Genomic DNA, 18,774 nt, shown 5'->3' with positions numbered 1-18,774 from the left:
AGGCGTCTCGCCTATATAGTGCAATATGTAGTTTCCTCGATCTTGTATGCCCTCACCAAACCGTCTCATTTCACTAATCCCAATAATATCCCATTTTATTTCTTTTACTGCCAGTTCAAATTCTTTAAGTTTTTCTGATGTTCTTAGTGATCGACAGTTGATGGTTGCTATGTGAATATGTTTTGCCTTTATTTCTCTTCTCTTTTCCGTATCTATGACATTCATATCTGAGTGGTTTGAGGTATTTTTATCCATCTTTAGAGGGTCTTGGTCATTTTCCCCCACGAGGACCAGTCGGCTTGGGGGAGAGTGTTTTATATTTGTTAATTTGTTTTTTTGGTTCAGTGTTTGTTTTAGTTTCCGTTCGCCGATAACTGATTGCTATTTTTTATCTGTTAGGTAGGTTGTAAGGGAGTTGGACCGATTCCTCATCAAGTCAAATGCATTCGCTCGGTTGTTCCTCGAAAAGGAGGCAGTTTGTTGTTTCTTTGGCTGTACATTAGTTAGCGGAGAAACTGAAAGTTCCCTTTTTCTATTTTCCTTGGGTTTTGTACCTTCCTTGACTACGAGTTTATCGAATTTTAAGTAGGCGATATTCCCTTTGTTTCGTTCTTCTATCAGTTGTGGTAATAATGCCTTCCTCTTTTCTAGAATTTCTTTAGAGAAGTCCTCCGCGACAAATAGTTCCTTAGATTTTTTTCTATTTTTCAAAACTTCGTTCTTTTTCCATCCACAAGTGAAGGACAAAAGTACAGGTCTCGGTTTGTCGCCTTTGTTTGGTTTTCCAATGCGGTAGATTTTATTTATATCGTAATCCTCTAAGACTAAATTTAATTCCTTTTGGAATTTATTTTTCGCATTTTCTATAAGTTCTCTTGTAGATTTTTCCCCTTCTTTCAAACCATATATTATAATGTTGTTGCCTTTCTTGTCTCTTTCTAAAAACTCTATCTTCTTTTCCAAGTTTTCAACTTTAAATATTAACTTTTTGTTTTCCTCTAAGACGAGTTTTAGTTTTTCGTCTATTCTATCCATTATTGTATTGGATATAGAAACGGCTTGGTTCTGCATTTCGATTTTCATTTTTTCAAAAAGAAGTTGAAATTGTTCATCCATTTTTCTGCGTATGATAGAACGTAATTTAGTAGTAATTGGTAGGGATTAGGATATTCACAGTGGCAGCACTAAACTTTACTGGTAGCCGTCAATGTCAGTTGTCACGTCACTTTGTTTGACAGATCAATAGTGCCAACATTGTAATCGAATGAATTTCTTGAGATCAAATTCCAACCTCAAAATTACTTCGGTTTTCTTCTCAAAATGATGTGAATTCCAGTATTTAGACCGCGAAGATGACTTCCAACACTCTGTGTCACTTAGTTTAACACTTAGAAACGATGTGATTGTGAAAAATTAGGTTCTTTATATTTAATTTTGTGGTTATTTGCGGAGCAACCATACTATGATGTTTACGAGACCAGCACCGGAAACGGAATGTCGGAGAGCATATACACGGTTTTAAATCTCGGTCAGGGTAAAACCACAATTCACACAATGTTTTTTTAGTCGTAGTATGAAACGTTATTGATAAAAGTACAATAAATCGAAGAAAAATCAAAACACATCCATTTTGTACGCAAGCACAACACCACAAGCAGCAAGCGAAGTGTCAGTCAGATTGAATTCAGTGTTGTCAGTATAAAGAAAAATAATTACATGAAATTCATATATCGATTATTTTTTTAAATAACCGATAATTGATTTATATCTTAATCTTTTTTTTACGAGTACACATTATTTTTTATGTTTTTGTTTTAGTTGTACATATTTAAATAACAATACTAGTAAAGTTTTTTTTATTGCTTAGATGGGTGGGCGAGCTCACAGCCACCCTGGTGTTGCTAAGTGGTTACTCGAGCCCACATACATCTACAACGTAAATGCGCCACCCACCTTGAGATATAAGTTCTAAGGTCTCAAGTATAGTTACAAGTTAAAGTCCAATGGGTATGTCTTCGATGTTATTTTATGTGCATAAAATCCATTAAAATCGTTTGATTAATGATAATACTTAAAATGATTTATTTATATGTTTTATTTATATACTCAAAATATTTACTTCATACGTAAATGGATTTGAAGTTGGCAATATTTTTCCCGCAAAAATAAAAATCCTTGTTTTTTCAATAGAGTTACTTTTTTTAAACTACTTATTGTAAACTATAGTGGCGCTTATTTGCAAGAAAGTAAATGCATATTTATTTATGACAAAATTAATGCACTAAGTATTTTTTCTATAATCTATTGTCCGCTTTGGGCCTAAAATGGGCCATCCCCTTTATTATGTTCATATATTATGTAGGTTTCATGAAAAATAACTGGAAATCAAAATGTATGTCTTTTATTCAGTAAGCCTATACGGGCCCTTTTAAACTGTCTTAACTTTATCGTCTTTTGCTCTGGAGTACTAAGTACAAGATTATGTATGTGTATGTGTAAAAATTATGTAATGTATAGTTTTTTTTTTATTGCTTAGATGGATTAACGAGCTCACAGCCCACCTGGTGTTAAGTGGTTACTGGAGCCCGTAGACATCTACAACGTAAATGCGCCACCCACCTTGAGATATAAGTTCTAAGATCTCAGTATAGTTACAACGGCTGCCCTACCCTTCAGACCGAAACGCATTACTGCTTCACGGCAGAAATAAGCCAGGGCGGTGGTACCTACCCGCGTGGACTCACAAGAGGTCCTACCACCAGTAAAAAGTAAAAAAGTATATGTAAGTGTAGCAGGCTCACCACAAACCAAGAGAAGTGGCGTGAGGCACATAACATCTGCCCACAGCAATGATACTGACTGACGACCACGACCGCTCTGAGAAGAGTGATACGATAAAGAAAATGTGTAAATAAATGGTTCAATTTACAAAAAAATATATATATGTCGGCGCACGTCAGGGATGGCTGAGCGGTAGGTTCCGTCATCACTCGTATTCGGTTGAACTCAGTTTATAAAAAGTCAATAAAACCTTTTGAATAATAATTATTGAAACTCAACACACACAACTTTCACAATGACAGGATAAGCCGACAGTTTCGTTGCACATACCGACAGACCGACTGACTGACTGACTGACTTACTGCCAGAAACTCACTGACTGAGACGGACGGAATGACTGTCTGACACGGAATGCCACGACTCTGTCCACGTACCGCCATTTTATACTGTGGCGTTACGGAGTCTACCCTTCATTTTGTGATATTTATCAAAACAACATTTCATCATTTAAAATAATAATCAAAACCACCGTCTTAATATTACTAAAAGTCGTTATCCACGACAACTAAAAGTCGTTATCCACGACATATATATGTGTATGTTTGTTTTTTAGCTAGCTACGTTTCATAGATAATGTGTTTTCATTCGGTACGATATTGTCGGCATTGGTATCATTGTGTTGCAAATTGTGATATCGCGTAATTTAATATCGAGTCGATATTAGTAATGCTGGTTGTCGCGTTTGTTTGTAATTTTATGCCACAAAACATTAAGTACATTTTACTGGTGGTGAGACCTCTTGTGAGTCCGCACGGGTAGGTACCATCACCCTGCCTATTTCTGCCGTGAAGCAGTAATGCGTTTCGGTTTGAAGGGTGGGGCAGCCGTTGTAACTATACTGAGACCTTAGAACTCTTATCTCAAGGTGGGTGGCGGCATTTACGTTGTAGATGTCTATGGGCTCCAGTAACCACTTAACACCAGGTGGGCCGTGAGCTCGTCCACCCATCTATGCAATAAATAAAAAAAGAAGTACATTACAATAATCTAACTTTAAATATAAAAAGTTTTTTTTTTTTGCCTTCCTATTAAATCTTGAATGGCTATGCTAGTTTTACCGGACGTGTAGGCGAAGCTCACGGAAAATCTCCGAGACATATCCGTTGATACATGTTGCCGTTATTACTAAATCACTGCTCAGCATTTCAGAATACTATTAAATGAAGTAGTTATATCACTGGAATGACCGTAATTTTTGCTTACCAGTCAACCTTTACCAGCTTTAACGGCCGCTCTGCCTCTTTGATTTAACTTTGATCCAATCGCTACAAAACAGGGTCATCCACTTTTTTTTTCCACAGGAGAAAATCGCCGGATCCCCACCCGCGCGGTATGTGGGAGTTGAACCTCACTAAAAACTCCTGCCGCTCACAACCGGCGCCGTACCCCGGACCGAGCCGGCGCCCAGTCAGGGCTATTGAGACGGCGGGACAGAGTTGACGGAGAGCACATTACATCGATCCCGCCGTTCTAGGGTCATTCACTAGGCCAATTTGAAGATTTCCGCAAATTTTCATCGAAATGGACCTCCCTGTGTTTCTTTTTATTACTTTATCCTATGAACGAGCTCACGGTATACCTAGTGTTAAACGGTCACCAGAGCACATAGATATCAACATGCTGATACCCACCTTGACTTATGTAAGTCTCAGTTTTACAGTACAACGGCTGCCCCGCCCTTCAAACGGAAATGCATTACTGCTTCACGGTAGAAATAATGAAGGTTCACGGTAAAAATTCACTATTTAACCTACCCGGACTGGCTTAATTCCACAAATTACCATCCACTGTACCATCCTTCCTTACAAAGTGACCCAAGTAGCCTCTCATAAATACCTGTTAAATCTGTGATGTATGCCACGAGTATTAACTAGTTGTAGTTATCTCGTAAAATGTAATTACAAAATTAAATATAAGGCAATCTGTTGTTTGTAGTTGCTACAACGAAATACATTTCATCATTGTTATTGTTTATTATAAAAATGAGATTCGAATTACCTGTGCTGCGAAGATGCTGCTTTTGTTTACCCCTCAGAAGAGGTTTGCTTGCTTGGGGTTATTTCAAATTGGTGAGTGCCTTTTATTTATCTCATCAAAAACTGGACTGGAAATAAGAGCGTTCGACAGCTGTTCAAAATTGCTACACGCAAACAGAAAATCTGCCTGACTGTATATATTTATATACATTCGATATTATAAATATACGGGAATCTATAGACAGATATCACGAACGTGTAAGTTTGAACATACGCTGAGACTTGGAGTCGAAATTCGATTTGATACGCATGTCTGCTTAGACGTGTAGAAATTAAATGGATCTATCCTATATTCAAAGCTAAAAATTATCACAGATTGTTGTGAATGCGCAAGTTTACCTTTTAATGGAGGGAACAGAGATAATGTCTTTACGGTCAGCACGGCAATCGCTTTATCAGCTAAAAAAACCATTCCGGAATGAAAACCAGGACCAGTGTGCGAACAAGTGTTTTTTTTTATACCTTAAATGGGTGGACGAGCTCACAGGCTACCTGATGTTAAGTAGTTACTGGAGCCCATAGACATCTACAACGTAAATGCGTCACCCAGCTCGAGATATGTTCTAAAGTCTCAGTATAGTTACAACGGCTACCCCAACCGAAACACATTACTGCTTATAGGGCTGTATATAGCTAATAGGCGGGGTGGTGGTACCTACCCGTGCGGACTCACAAGAGGTCCTACTACCAGTAGAAGTGAACACTGGATCATCCGAAGTTTGGACGATGGTTGTTAAGCTACACGTTTTAATCAGTTCAACTCTGACAAGATCCGCCTATGGTCGATGTCGTCCCAACCCAACTATAAACAAAGGAAGAGTCACAATTAAATCTGCCCCTTTTTCTTTCAGCTCGCAATCGTAGTGGAAGTATATTTCACGATAACGGTGCTGTACCTGCTGTTTGTAGGGCTGGCGATGTTCATTGGTTTTCATTTAATACTTATCACTTTACCGCTTATTTTACTGACGTTGTTATGCGTCGACTTCATTTTCACTGTGATATTTTTGATCGCCGCTCATAAGGTAATTTAAATTTGTTTTTAACTGATCAAATAAGCGAATACTATTATTTGTCGTGATTAGTGGTAGGCAGTAGTTTAACTGGAACCATTGCGTTATTTATAATCTTTGAACGACGGTAACAGCTAAGACGCTTTTTTTTTATTGCTTAGATCGGTGGACGAGCTCACAGCCCACCTGGTGTTGAGTGGTTACTGAAGCCCATAGACATCCACAACGTAAATGCACCACCCACCTTGAGATATAAGTTCTAAGGACTCAGTATAGTTACAACGGCTACCCCACCCTTCAAACCGAAACGCATTACTGCTTCACGGCAGAAATAGGCGGGGCGGTGGTACCTACCCGTGCGGACTCACAAGAGGTCCTACCACCAGTGATTACGCAAATTATAATTTTGCGGGTTTGATTTTTATTACACAATGTTATTCCTTCACCGTGGAAGTCAATCGTGAACATTTGTTAAGTACGTATTTCATTCGAAAAATTGGTACCCACCTGCGGGATTCGAACACCGGTGCATCGCAACAACAAATGCACCGGACGTCTTATCCTTTAGGCCACGACGACGACGCTCGTCTGCTTTTGAAAGTAATAAAAATGTCACAAATATGTATGGCCCGAACACTTAACACGCGATATCTGCGGCTTAAGCGAGACACAATCAGAACTACTTCTACGATTTAATCTGGCTTTTTTTTTCATTACATTATTTTTATCGACGTGTCGAATCTTAACACTATATCGTCCATCAATGATCGTCTATTTCATTCTTAAAGTTATAAATTACTAGCTGTACCGGTCCGCTTCGCTGGGTATTTAAAATTAACATTATTATTGCTCACCCCCACATAGATTCTCATCATTAACGCCCCCGTAACTGGTGTAGAGAGTCCAACACTCATATAAATATTAGCCTATCCATTAAGTACATGTATTTTCTACATGGATACCAAGTTTCAAGGATGCATGGTTCAGTAGTTATAACGGAACATCCGTAAAAACCACTGTAGATTTATACATTAGTATAGATAAAATAAAAAAATTACGGTAGTTAGCACAGTATTCAAATGTAGACTAATAACCCTTTAGTGGTCTGTGACCACGAAGGATGGAACGATCCATTAATACCTCATGTCTCGAAGTGAGTTAGTGTCAAGTTTTATCTTTTTGCGTGCTACTCTTTCAGTAAGTAAGTCTATCAATAAGGTTTCGTAAAATGTCATATACTTTTTTTTTTCTACCTAAGCCTAAGCCTAGAGAAGCTATTCCAGCGGAACCTTAACTAGTAGGTGAGCTCACGGGGCTCAAACCTGACGACGATGCTAACACGAACCCTAGCAAGAGTCGTGCTTCGCAGAATCTACCACCGGATCGGAAACGCGACCCACTGAGAAGATCCGGCGAGAAACTCAGTGGGCTGTGTCTGAGAGTTAATTTACTCGACGAGCCCTTCGTCGCAAGCGACGGGTTCGACGAGAACGGTGACCGGTGCTTGAAGTACCTAGAAGCACCCTTAGTGGATCGGGAGGATCCGAGATGACGTGTTTTGGACGACGTCGACTGCTTTCCATTCTTTCCGCAGGATCGGGTCATATACATCAATGTCATTTATAATAAATGTTTTTTTTTTTTTTTTTTCAGAAAAAGCATACGTTGATGGAAGTTTATTATTATTACCTAATTATTCTAGTTTCAATCATCATCGTCTTGTCGGTACTCATGTCTTCATTGCTATTAAGCGCCCGTACCAACAATGTCGAACTTCAAACAACAAGAATAGCTGTTGTAATTAGTAGCTTCTTGTATATTTGTAAGTATATAATTTTTTTATATAATATATGTAATGTAATGTAAACTTTTTATTTTATTTTTATTGTCCTTGTAGGCAGACGAGCATATGGCCCACCTGATGGTGAGTGGTTACCGTCGCCCATGGACTTCAGTAACGCCAGGGGCAGAGCCAAGCCGCCGCCTACCAATTTAGAGAGCTTAGCTTAGCTTAGATTACATTAGCATGTATGAATAGCGTTGCAATTATTGCACACCTATTGACAATTAAAATTTAAAAAGCCGAAAATTATAATTTATGTTTATTTGTTACAGTTACACATTGCTACTTCTTGGTCCTAGTTAGAAGCGCAATAAAGAAAATAAAAGATCAAAACGTCACTCTGAGATTCGTCAATAACACAGGAGAGATTGAAGTATGCTAGAGTATTAATTAGGTGTGGTACCGATATAAAATTATAAACGTGGTTTGTAATGAGATATTGAAAAGAAAACTAAAGCATTGTATTTATGGTTTTATTTGCTAAATGTGGAAATACGAGTGTAAGAAAGTGCATAACGATGGATATTTTAATCGCTGCTCGGCTCTGAATCAAAAGATAAGGAATTGCGACTCTATTGGACAGATTGGACCGACTTTGAAGATCCTTTGTGTTTGCATCTCTTAATGTTTTACATCAGGGAGCCCTAGGACAGTGGTTCCAAAAATGGCGCATAGATATCAACCCAGCGAAAAGCACAGCAGTGTTATTTCAAAGGGGAAACTCACCGCTTATTTCCTCCCGCGTTAGGAGGAGAAATATCACACCCCCGATCACCCTCTTCGGCCAACCTATACCCTGGGCCAGGAAGGTCAAGTACCTGGGAGTCACCCTGGATGCATCCATGACATTCCGCCCGCATATAAAAACAGTCCGTGACCGTGCCGCATTTATTCTCGGCAGACTCTATCCCATGATCTGTAAGCGGAGTAAAATGTCCCTTCGGAACAAGGTGACACTTTACAAAACTTGCATAAAGCCCGTCATGACTTACGCGAGTGTGGTGTTCGCTCACGCGGCCCGCACACACATAGACACCCTCCAGTCCCTACAATCCCGCTTTTGCAGGTTAGCCGTCGGGGCTCCGTGGTTCGTGAGGAACGTCGACCTACACGACGACTTGGGCCTCGAATCGATCAGCAAACACATGAAGTCAGTGTCGGAACGTTACTTCGATAAGGCTATGCGTCATGATAATCGCCTTATCGTTGCCGCCGCTGATTACTCCCCGAATCCTGATCACGCAGGAGCAAGTCACCGTCGTCGCCCTAGACACGTCCTTACGGATCCATCAGATCCAATAACTCTTGCATTAGATACCTTCAGCTCTAACACTAGGAGCAGGCTAAGGAACCCCGGTAACCGTACTTGTCGAACTCGACAAAGAGGTCGACGTGCAACCTAACCCATGCATCAGCCCGCTGAGTTTCTCGCCGGATCTTCTCAGTGGGTCGCGATTCCGATCCGGCAGTAGATTCATTCGCGAAGCAATTGCTCTTGAGTTGTTAGGTCTCCTTCGGAGGCGCTCGGGCAGTTGTTAGCAAATCCCACCCCTCCTGGCTGAGCCTTTGCTCGCCCACCTGTCCTGGTGAAGCTGGAAAGGCCTCCGGGCCACCAGTAATCTTTCAATCATAAAAAAAAAACATCAGGGATAATGACACACGACAACTTAACCAACTGCGCAGTCGTTAGATTCATAAGTATTTTGTATCAGTAGGACAAATAAGTCGTCTATTATCAAAGGTGGCAATCTGTGCATTTGGAAAAAAAAATGTTATTGATATGTCAATACAGATTGATTTGAATATAATCGTCTCCTTCAAAGAATACGGTTCAAAACCTGCATTAAATAAAGGTTAATACTTAACCTGTTATTTATCTAAGATGTCGTTCAGAAGAGTTTTGTGACTGCCAATGGAATACAAAGTCAATAATTCGTTTTTCTGATTTACCAATAATTGTCCAAAAGTCACATTGCCGGCTTTGATAATAGTCGACTCAAATACCAGCGGCCGGATTTTAAAGTACTATATAGTGTAAGTATATAGTAAGTATATAGTATAAAGACTATAGGGGTTTGAAGTACTCAGGTACGTTTTGGAAAAGAGGTCTCTTGCCCGAAATAATTTGCGAATCCCTGGTTTCGATTTACAATTCGATTCCGTGGCTTGCAATGGAGTTCTAAGTTTATTTTTTTACAGTTAGGACCAGTCTCGCCTGTCTTGCTAACTAGTTATATGTACAATAAATATATATGTCGGAGGGTCATTAGTTTGGTAGCTAAACGAAACGCAGCACGATTCCTGAGACATGGCAGCACTATTGCGGTATTTGAACCCGGCTAACTTCGTGCTACGACAGAGCCTAGCCGATGGAGGCGCGTAGACGCCATCACACTTACCAACCAGCCTTCTTGAAGAGCGGTGCTTCCGTCCTAAGAACTGTCATTCGTTTTCATTTGCTAACGTCAAGAGACTATTTCTAAGTTGTTCTAAGACAACAAACGTGTACTCAATATTTCTCTGAGCTCGATCACCGTCTTCGCCCCTACGATGTCTGACGAGGGTGTTAATAATTGTGGCCTTCTCCGACATATATATATGTCGTAGGCGGCGCCAGGGATGGCTGAGCGGTAGGTTCCGTCATCACTCGTATTTGATTGAACTCAGTTTATAAAAAGTCAATAAAACCTTTTGAATAATAATTATTGAAACTCAACACACACAACTTTCACAATGACAGGATAAACCGACAGTTTCGTTGCACATACCGACAGACCGACTGACTGACTGACTGACTGCTGACTGAGACGGACGGAATGACTGTCTGACACGAATGCTACGACTCTGTCCACGTACCGCCATTTTATACTGTGGCGTTACGGAGTCTACCCTTCATTTTGTGATATTTATCAAAACAACATTTCATCATTTAAAATAATAATCAAAACCACCGTCTTAATATTACTAAAAGTCGTTATCCACGACATATATATAAATAATAATGTTACAAACTAGCATGCAATAAAAGGGGCGTTGGGCTTGCTAACATTCAACTAACAACGATAAAGACCATCAATACGAATCCATATAAACATTATAAACTATATGTACTTTATTAATCGCGGAAATTACGTCAACAAAATCAGTTGGGTCGGAGTACCATACATGAAAATAAAATCTTAGGTAATTTATTTTATCTATTAGTTGTGAGTGTCCGTGAATCTGTAAAGTATTCGAAACGTCAAAAATAATATAAGGTCTGTCTGTCTGTATCTATGAAGTTGCCGTTTAGAATACAGAAAATTAAATTATTTTTTTATAAAAAAAAATATATTTCTATAAGTCAAAATATTATTAACCCATTAACATTAGTGCATCAATAATAAATGTCTAAAAAAAATCTTTCAAAAAATTTAAGTGATCGGTTTTTATCTCAAAAAATTATTAAAAAACCGATAGATTGACAGGAATAATGAAAACGTATGCACAAACTAAACGATATATCAAAGCAATATATGAAGATAAAATCGAAAACTATAAATTTAATACAAATTTTAATCAAAAAGAAAATTGACTTCCTAATGTAAAATTTAGTTAATATGCATTATTAAGGGTAACTCAAAAAGTAGTTACTGGTCAGAAAAAGGGAAGTACAAACTTACAAATAAAAAAATAAAAAATAATGAAAGGCGGTTTACCTAGAAAAAAAATCACCTAGAAGTAATAACACATATAAAAAAAATCAATCGAATTAATCGCATTTCCCCTAAATTTTAATGTCTGTTTTCTCCAATAGTCTTAACAACGGGTCATGATCTCAAACGCCCCCTTAGTACAATAAAAAATACTGCATTAAATTTCAATTAATATAATATAAAACAATAGCACAATAAGACAATAACGCTACGAATACAATCAGTATAAACAGAGATAAAAATACAACTACAAATCTCCTAAAGATAATTTAAAGTTTAGCAGGGGTTCACTAATCAGAAAAATAAATAATACTCCCGTATAATATTCGTTGGAAAGTTATAATAACTTTATTAATGTTGAGATCAAATTTACATAGCGTGCTTGCATTTATCGATTTTGTTAGCACTGCAATAAATACACCCTTAGTATTATCAAATAAATGCCTGTAAAATTACATTAAAATCTAATACTAGAGGTCCCGCAGTAGTCGAAATTCGCCTATAATCAATTGGAATTGTAAGTTTGTACACTATTATGATTGTATTTTATACTTCTATAATCACAAATTTCGCCAAGAATACACTACAAAAAATATTAACAAAGAAAAACAATATTTAATCTATTCTCAATTTGACAACAGACGTCAAGAACAACAGTTTGACAATAAATACTATGAATGAATGTGTGCGTTAAATACATGGTATGTAGTGTGTATCTTTTATGCATTATTTAAAAAAAATATTAGTATTGTGCACTTCTTCTCTATATTCTCTATAAGTGTGGAAAATTTCATACTCCTCCGTCCGCGCAATTTTCGTAAAAAGGGATACAAAGTTTTTGCTTCACGTATTAATATATAGATTATACAAATATATAGATTATACGCACAGGAATGTATCTTTATTTCCTGGCGATCCACATGCTCGCGCCTTTTCTCCGATCGAGATGAAATTTTGTCGTTGTTCCTAGTTCATTGAGTATTTTATGTTATAGTACCATCAAGTGCGGTTAGTGACGCGCTTCATCTTTCAACAGTGGGTGTTTCGAATAATCAGCGGCAGTCTAGTACTAACCACTACATAGTATAAAACAAAGTCGCTTTCTCTGTCCCTATATCCCTATGTATACTTAAATCATTAAAACTACGCAACGGATTTTGATGCGGTTTTTTTGATAGCTAGAGTGATTAAAGAGGAAGGTTTATATGTATAATAACATCCATTAATAGTGAGAAATCAATAATAAATTACAGTTTCCGAAGCGAAGCGAGGGCGGGTCGCTATTGTCTAATAAACACAATATGTTTTAATCAAGGTAAATCAGTAAACTGAGTTTCTAGCCGGACCATCTCAGCGTGTCGCGATTCTGTGCTGGTGGTAGATTCTACGAAGCACTGCTCTTGCTAAGGCTAGTGTTCGCACTCTCAGGTTGAGCTCGTGAGCCTACCCATCTACTAACCAATACATACTCTACACCAAATCTTCTGGAACTTTTGTTCTATCTAATGTGTTTTATTCTGTTTTCAAAGATATTCACGTCGTGTGCTCCTTTGTACCAAATCAGTGGCCCATACGTCTAAAAGAGTATTCATATAAACAGTAATCTATCTTAGCAATAACTACTGATTCGATTACGAGAGAATGCGGTAGGCAGCGGCTTGGCTCTGCCCCTGGCATTGCTGAAGTCCATGGGCGACGGTAACCACTCACCATCAGGTGGGCCGTATGCTCGTCTGCCTACAAACGCAATAAATAAATAAAAAAAGAATGGTAAATAAGCCGGCCGTTGCTCACAATTCCTAGACGTCTTTCACGATTTTATTAAAATTTGTTGTTCACTTTATTAGAATTAGCGCGATCCGACGCGGGCAAAGGAAGCGGTTACGAAACACGTTCTCGATTCGTCCATAACAAATAAATGACAGAGCGTGTTTGTGAAGGTTCGTAAAACTGAATAAATTGCGAGCGAATTTGTTTTGCGTTCGTATTGTTAATTTCTGAGGCTCCGAACTCCGGAAATTCAGCAAGAAACTTTTTCTTTATGATTGAAAAATTACTACTGGTGGCCCGGTGGTCTTTCCAGTTTCACCAGGACAGGTGGGCGAGCAAAGGCTCAGCCAGGAGGGGTGGGATTTGCTAACAGCTACCCGAGCGCCTCCAAAGGAGACCTAACAACTCAAGGGCAGCTGCTTCGCGAATGAATCTATTACCGGATCGGAATCGCGACCCGCTGAGAAGATCCGGCGAGAAACTCAGCGGGCTGATGCATGGGTTAGGTTACACGTCGACCTTCTTGTCGAGTTCGACGAGTACGATTACCGGGGTCCATAAGCCTGCTCCTAGTGTTAGAGCTGAAGACGTCTAATCCATAATGGATCTGATGGATCCGTAAGGACGTGTCTAGGGCGTCGACGGTGACTGGCTCCTGCATGATCAGGATTTGGGGAGTAGTCAGCGGCGGGAGAGTAGTCAGCGGCGGTAACGACGTTAGACTAGTCGATTAAACGAAATCACATTCTAACTTGTGACCAGTGGCCAAAAAGACATCGTCATGAATTGTGTTAATCTTAGCTTTTTTCCCTAATTATTCGCTAGTAACCTAAGGGGCTATTCCAGGTACGCCTGGATGGGTAGGTGAGCTCACGAGCTCAACCTGAGAGAATTTAATAACACTAGCCCTAGCAAGAGCAGCGAGCGCTTCGCAGAATCTACCGCCGGATCGGAATCGCGATTCACTGAGAAGATCCAGCGAAAAACTCGGTGGGTGTCTGAGCCTTCACACTTTAGTGTTACGAAATGTTTCAAAATGTATTTATCTGTGTATGTTTCGGGCATATTTTGTTAACGCATTGTAAGCCTGCACGGGTAGGTACCGTACTACCTGTTATTTTTTTTTTTTTTTTTTTTTTTTTTTTTATGATTGAGAGATTACTGGTGGCCCGAAGGCCTTTCCAGTTTCACCAGGACAGGTGGGCGAGCAAAGGCTCAGCCAGGAGGGGTGGGATTTGCTAACAGCTGCCCGAGCGCCTCCGAAGGAGACCTAACAACTCAAGAGCAATTGCTTCGCGAATGAATCTACTACCGGATCGGAATCGCGACCCGCTGAGAAGATCCGGCGAGAAACTCAGCGGGCTGATGCATGGGCTAGGTTGCACGTCGACCTCTTTGTCGAGTTCGACGAGTACGGTTACTGGGGTCCCTAAGCCTGCTCCTAGTATTAGAGCTGAAGGCATCTAATGCAAAGGTTATTGGATCTGATGGATCCGTAAGGACGTGTCTAGGGCGTCGACGGTGACTGGCTCCTGCATGATCAGGATTCGGTGAGTAGTCAGCGGCGGCAACGATAAGGCGATTATCATGACGCATAGCCTTATCGAAGTACCGTTCCGACGCTGACTTCATGTACTTCTGGATTGATTCAAGGCCCAGGTCGTCGTGTAGGTCAACGTTCCTCACGAACCACGGAGCCCCGACGGCTAACCTGCAAAAGCGGGATTGTAGGGATTGGAGGGTGTCTATGTGTGTGCGGGCCGCGTGAGCGAACACCACACTCGCGTAAGTCATGATGGGCCTTATGCAAGTTTTGTAAAGTGTCACCTTGTTCCGAAGGGACATTTTACTCCGCTTACAGATCATGGGATAGAGTCTGCCGAGAATGAATGCGGCACGGTCGCGGACTGTTTTTATGTGTGGGCGGAATGTCATAGATGCATCCAGGGTGACTCCCAGGTACTTAACCTTCCTGACCCAGGGTATAGGTTGGCCGAAGAGGGTGATCGGGGCAGTGATATTTCTCCTCCTAATGCGGGAGGAAATAAGCGGTGAGTTTCCCCTTTGAAATAACACTGCTGTGCTTTTCGCCGGGTTGATGTCTATGCGCCATTTTCGGAACCACTGTCCGAGGGCTAACGCTGCGCTCTGGAGTTTACTCGCGATTAGGGACTTGTTTCTACTTGAGTAGTAAACGGTTGTGTCGTCAGCGAATAAGGCTAGCTGGGTCGGCGGCGACCGGGGAATATCATTAATAAATAAACTAAATAGGAGCGGTGAGAGAACGGAGCCTTGCGGCACTCCAGCCGTGAGTGGTCGTGGGGAGGAGCGGGTTCCCTCTACTCGATATCGAAAAGAGCGGTTCGACAAGAAGTCCCGTATGATGAGCACGAGACTATCCGGCACGCCCATGTTGAATAGTTTGAAAATCAAACCGTTGTGCCAGACTTTGTCGAACGCTTTTGCGACGTCGAAGAAGAGAGCTCCCGTGTATAACGGTTTTGGTCGATTAAGTCCCACAAGAATGTGCTCCGTGAGGCGGTGCACCTGTTGTACGCATGAGTGATTTGCACGGAATCCGAATTGTTCATCGATGAGAATGCCCTTGGATGAGACGAAGTCTCTGAGGCGTTTGTAGAGCAGACGCTCATACAGTTTGCCTAGAGACATGAGGAGGCTAATCGGGCGATAACTCGTCGGATTATTTTTTGGTTTACCGGGTTTGTGTATGCCGATAACGTCCGCTTCTTTCCACACCGTGGGAAAGATACAGTTAGCCATAGCGGCATTGAAAATAGATGCCAACATCACGATGAGTTGGACGGGTAAAAGTTTAATAACGCGATTAGATATACCGTCGGAACCGGGAGCCTTGCGAGGACGTAGGTCTTTGATCAGGTCTTTAACTTCCATTGAGGTGACGGGCAGTAACGCGTCCAAGGGTGGCAAGGAGGCTCTGCGTTCTACCTCACTGTCTACTAATTCTACATGAACAGGGTCCGCGGATTGAATGCTGGGCATGCACTGGGCTTGCAATGTATCGGCCAGCAGCTCTGCTTTTTCGTCATCATCGAACGCCGCGAGTCGGCCTGAGGGGCCTACGAGAGGGGGCATAGTTACTACCGTATCCGATTTGAGAGTACGAGCTAAGCGGTAGTAAGACCTTTGAGAGGGCGCGAGTCCTTCTAAGAAATCAGACCATCTGGCATCTCGGACTTCGGTGATGCGAGACTTTACGTCGCGTTGTAGGGCACGCATTCGAATACGATTTTCCGCGGTAGGATACCTATCGTACGCACGGATCGAGGCGTTCTTAGCTCTAAGGAGTTCCCTAATATCATCGGGCAATTTGAAGCGGTGAAGGAAGTCCTCCGCTACAACTTGCTTCGATGACCTATCTAATGTCGAGGTGATGTGTGACGTTACGATGTCTATGGCTTCAGCGGTATCCTGAGGAGACGGGATAGAGTCCGGACTAAACGGAAGCGATGGTGGATCAGATTCAGCAAGGCTGATGCCCAGCGTGTGCCAATCCACCACAGTCCTCGTGACGGGAACGGAATCGGGAGCGCGACCGAGCTTCATAATGACGGGACGATGGTCTGAATCTAACTCTGAAACTACTTCAATCGAATTTAAGCGCAGAGTTACGTTTTTTAATAACGCTATGTCGAGTATATCCGGGCGATGCGCGATATTTAGCGGGTAGTGAGTCGGGGTCAGCGGAGCGACGATATCGAAGGCGAGATCATCGACTAACGCGTCGAGGCGCCTGCCATTAGGGGTTGAGGTGTGAGAGTTCCACCTGACGTGTTTACAATTTAGGTCACCCGCCAGAATGACAGAGCTTCCCATGCCGAGCAGCGCCTCAATATCACTACTTAGAACAATTTTATCCGGTGGAAGATAAACGGACGCGATAACGATCGGCGCGTGTCCAGTCAGTGAGATTCGGCATACTGATGCTTCGATGTTAGAAAGCGCGGGGGGGTCGAGTGGGACGCAATGCAGGGCTCTTCTATAGTAAATGACGGTACCACCACCACGAGCAGTGAGCCTGTCGTTCCTAACCATGTTGTAGTTCGCGATTTTAGGGTCGCGGCGCGCGGGCTTAAGCAGGGTCTCCTGCACCAAAAAGATGTCAATTTGATGGTCACGCAAAAAATCACAAACCTGATCACGTTGATTTGCGAGACCGTAAGCGTTAAAAAATCCTATCGTTACGGATAGGGGCTTGATTCTACTTATGTACGCCATTGATTACCGGCGGAGTGAGGGGAGGACGTACGTATTTAACGACGCGTATACGTCAGCGTATTCTTGCACAACGGCGATGAAGTGTTGTGCAGTGGAGGCGGCGCGAATGGCGTCGCCCAAAGCATTAACGCGATCAAAGTTGATCGACTGAAAAAAGTCGATCGCTAGAGCGAGATTGTCGGACGCGGTCGGAGGGCAGGTCGCTGGGGAGGGACGAGTCGCGGGTGAGGGACGTATCGCGGGGGTGGGACGAGTCGCGGGGGAGAGAGTTGTAGCCGTGTTCGTGAACGGCAACGGTTTAGCCCAGGCCGAGACGCTGGGCACCGACGCCGGCACGAAAGCAGGCTTAGCCTTCGGCACAGAGGGTGCCGTGGCTTTGATGTCTGGGCCGAAAGCTCGGAGGCGGTTTTGGCGGGCGACGCGGCGATTTATTTTAGGGGCTCGGGGGCAACCACGGTAATTCGCGGGGTGGCCCTGTGTTCGGCACAGGACGCAGCTAGGCGGTTCCGTAGCGGTTTTTTGATCGCGAGTGCAAAGGCTCGTGGCGTGATCGCCCAAACACTTGACGCATCGGGAGCGCGCGTGGCAATTACGGGAAGAGTGCCCGTACAACTGACAGTTATGGCACTGGCTCGGAGTGCCTTTTTTATGGGGGGTTTCGACGGTTATTCCGGAAAGCCTACAGACTGTTCGTACGTTGAAAATTTGCTTGCCCTCGGGGGTAGGCTGGAGAGCGACGAGAACCATATTGTATGGCTCCCTCCCGCGTCCTGTGTGCATGCGGTGCACGGAATTGACCGGCAAACCTTGTTCTAGAAGGTCGGCCTTGATGAGATCGGCATCTAATTCCTTTGGGATGCCGCGTATGACCGCGCGAAGTTCACGCTCCTCCTGAAGCGTATAAGTGTGGAAACTTATACGCTCCTTTCGGAGGTAGCTTGAGAGGGCCCTATGGTCATCGGGTGTCGTTAACTTAATTTGAATCCCGTTCGCGAGGTTACGGGCGCTGATAAAATTAATTTTTTTGGCCTGAAGGGCCAGGGAAACTCGGTCCCAAGCTGCCTTCTCTTGAAGGATTACCGGGGGAGGGGTCTGAGTTTTATTTTGTGCCACTGGACGCGGCGACGGTGTGGCACGGGCAGGGGGAGCGACGGGAGTCGGAGGGCGAGGGCGCGACGCGTTCGCGGCTTTAATAATTTTAGCGGCCGCGGGAGCTCGGGACTCCGCAGCACGCTTCTTACCCTTTTGTACCAGGGTGAATCCATCCGTCGATGAGGCGGGGGCGAGGTCGACCTCCATGTCTGAGTCAGAGTCGGAGG

The 18,774-nt window shown here is 42.4% G+C and overlaps 2 protein-coding genes across 2 annotated transcripts; one reads left to right on the top strand and one right to left on the bottom strand.

The window, feature by feature from the left end:
• Nucleotides 1-381: 381 nt before the first annotated feature.
• Nucleotides 382-1,116, bottom strand: LOC101740547 (uncharacterized). The gene has a single exon (XM_021349301.2). It carries the CDS (start codon nt 1,114-1,116, stop codon nt 382-384), a length of 735 nt encoding a protein of 244 aa, XP_021204976.2.
• A 3,619-nt stretch (nt 1,117-4,735) lies between these two features.
• LOC110385585 (uncharacterized) lies at nt 4,736-8,197 on the top strand. The gene is made up of 4 exons (XM_021349360.3): nt 4,736-4,910; nt 5,729-5,902; nt 7,544-7,712; nt 8,006-8,197. Exons 1-4 carry the CDS (start codon nt 4,824-4,826, stop codon nt 8,113-8,115), a joined length of 540 nt encoding a protein of 179 aa, XP_021205035.1. The 5' UTR covers nt 4,736-4,823; the 3' UTR covers nt 8,116-8,197.
• The last annotated feature ends 10,577 nt before the right edge of the window (nt 8,198-18,774 follow it).

Source organism: Bombyx mori, chromosome 18 (assembly GCF_030269925.1).
Source record: "Bombyx mori chromosome 18, ASM3026992v2".
NCBI lineage: Eukaryota > Metazoa > Arthropoda > Insecta > Lepidoptera > Bombycidae > Bombyx > Bombyx mori.
Note: the sequence above shows the minus strand (reverse complement) of the source record. Positions and strands in the feature narration are given on the sequence as shown.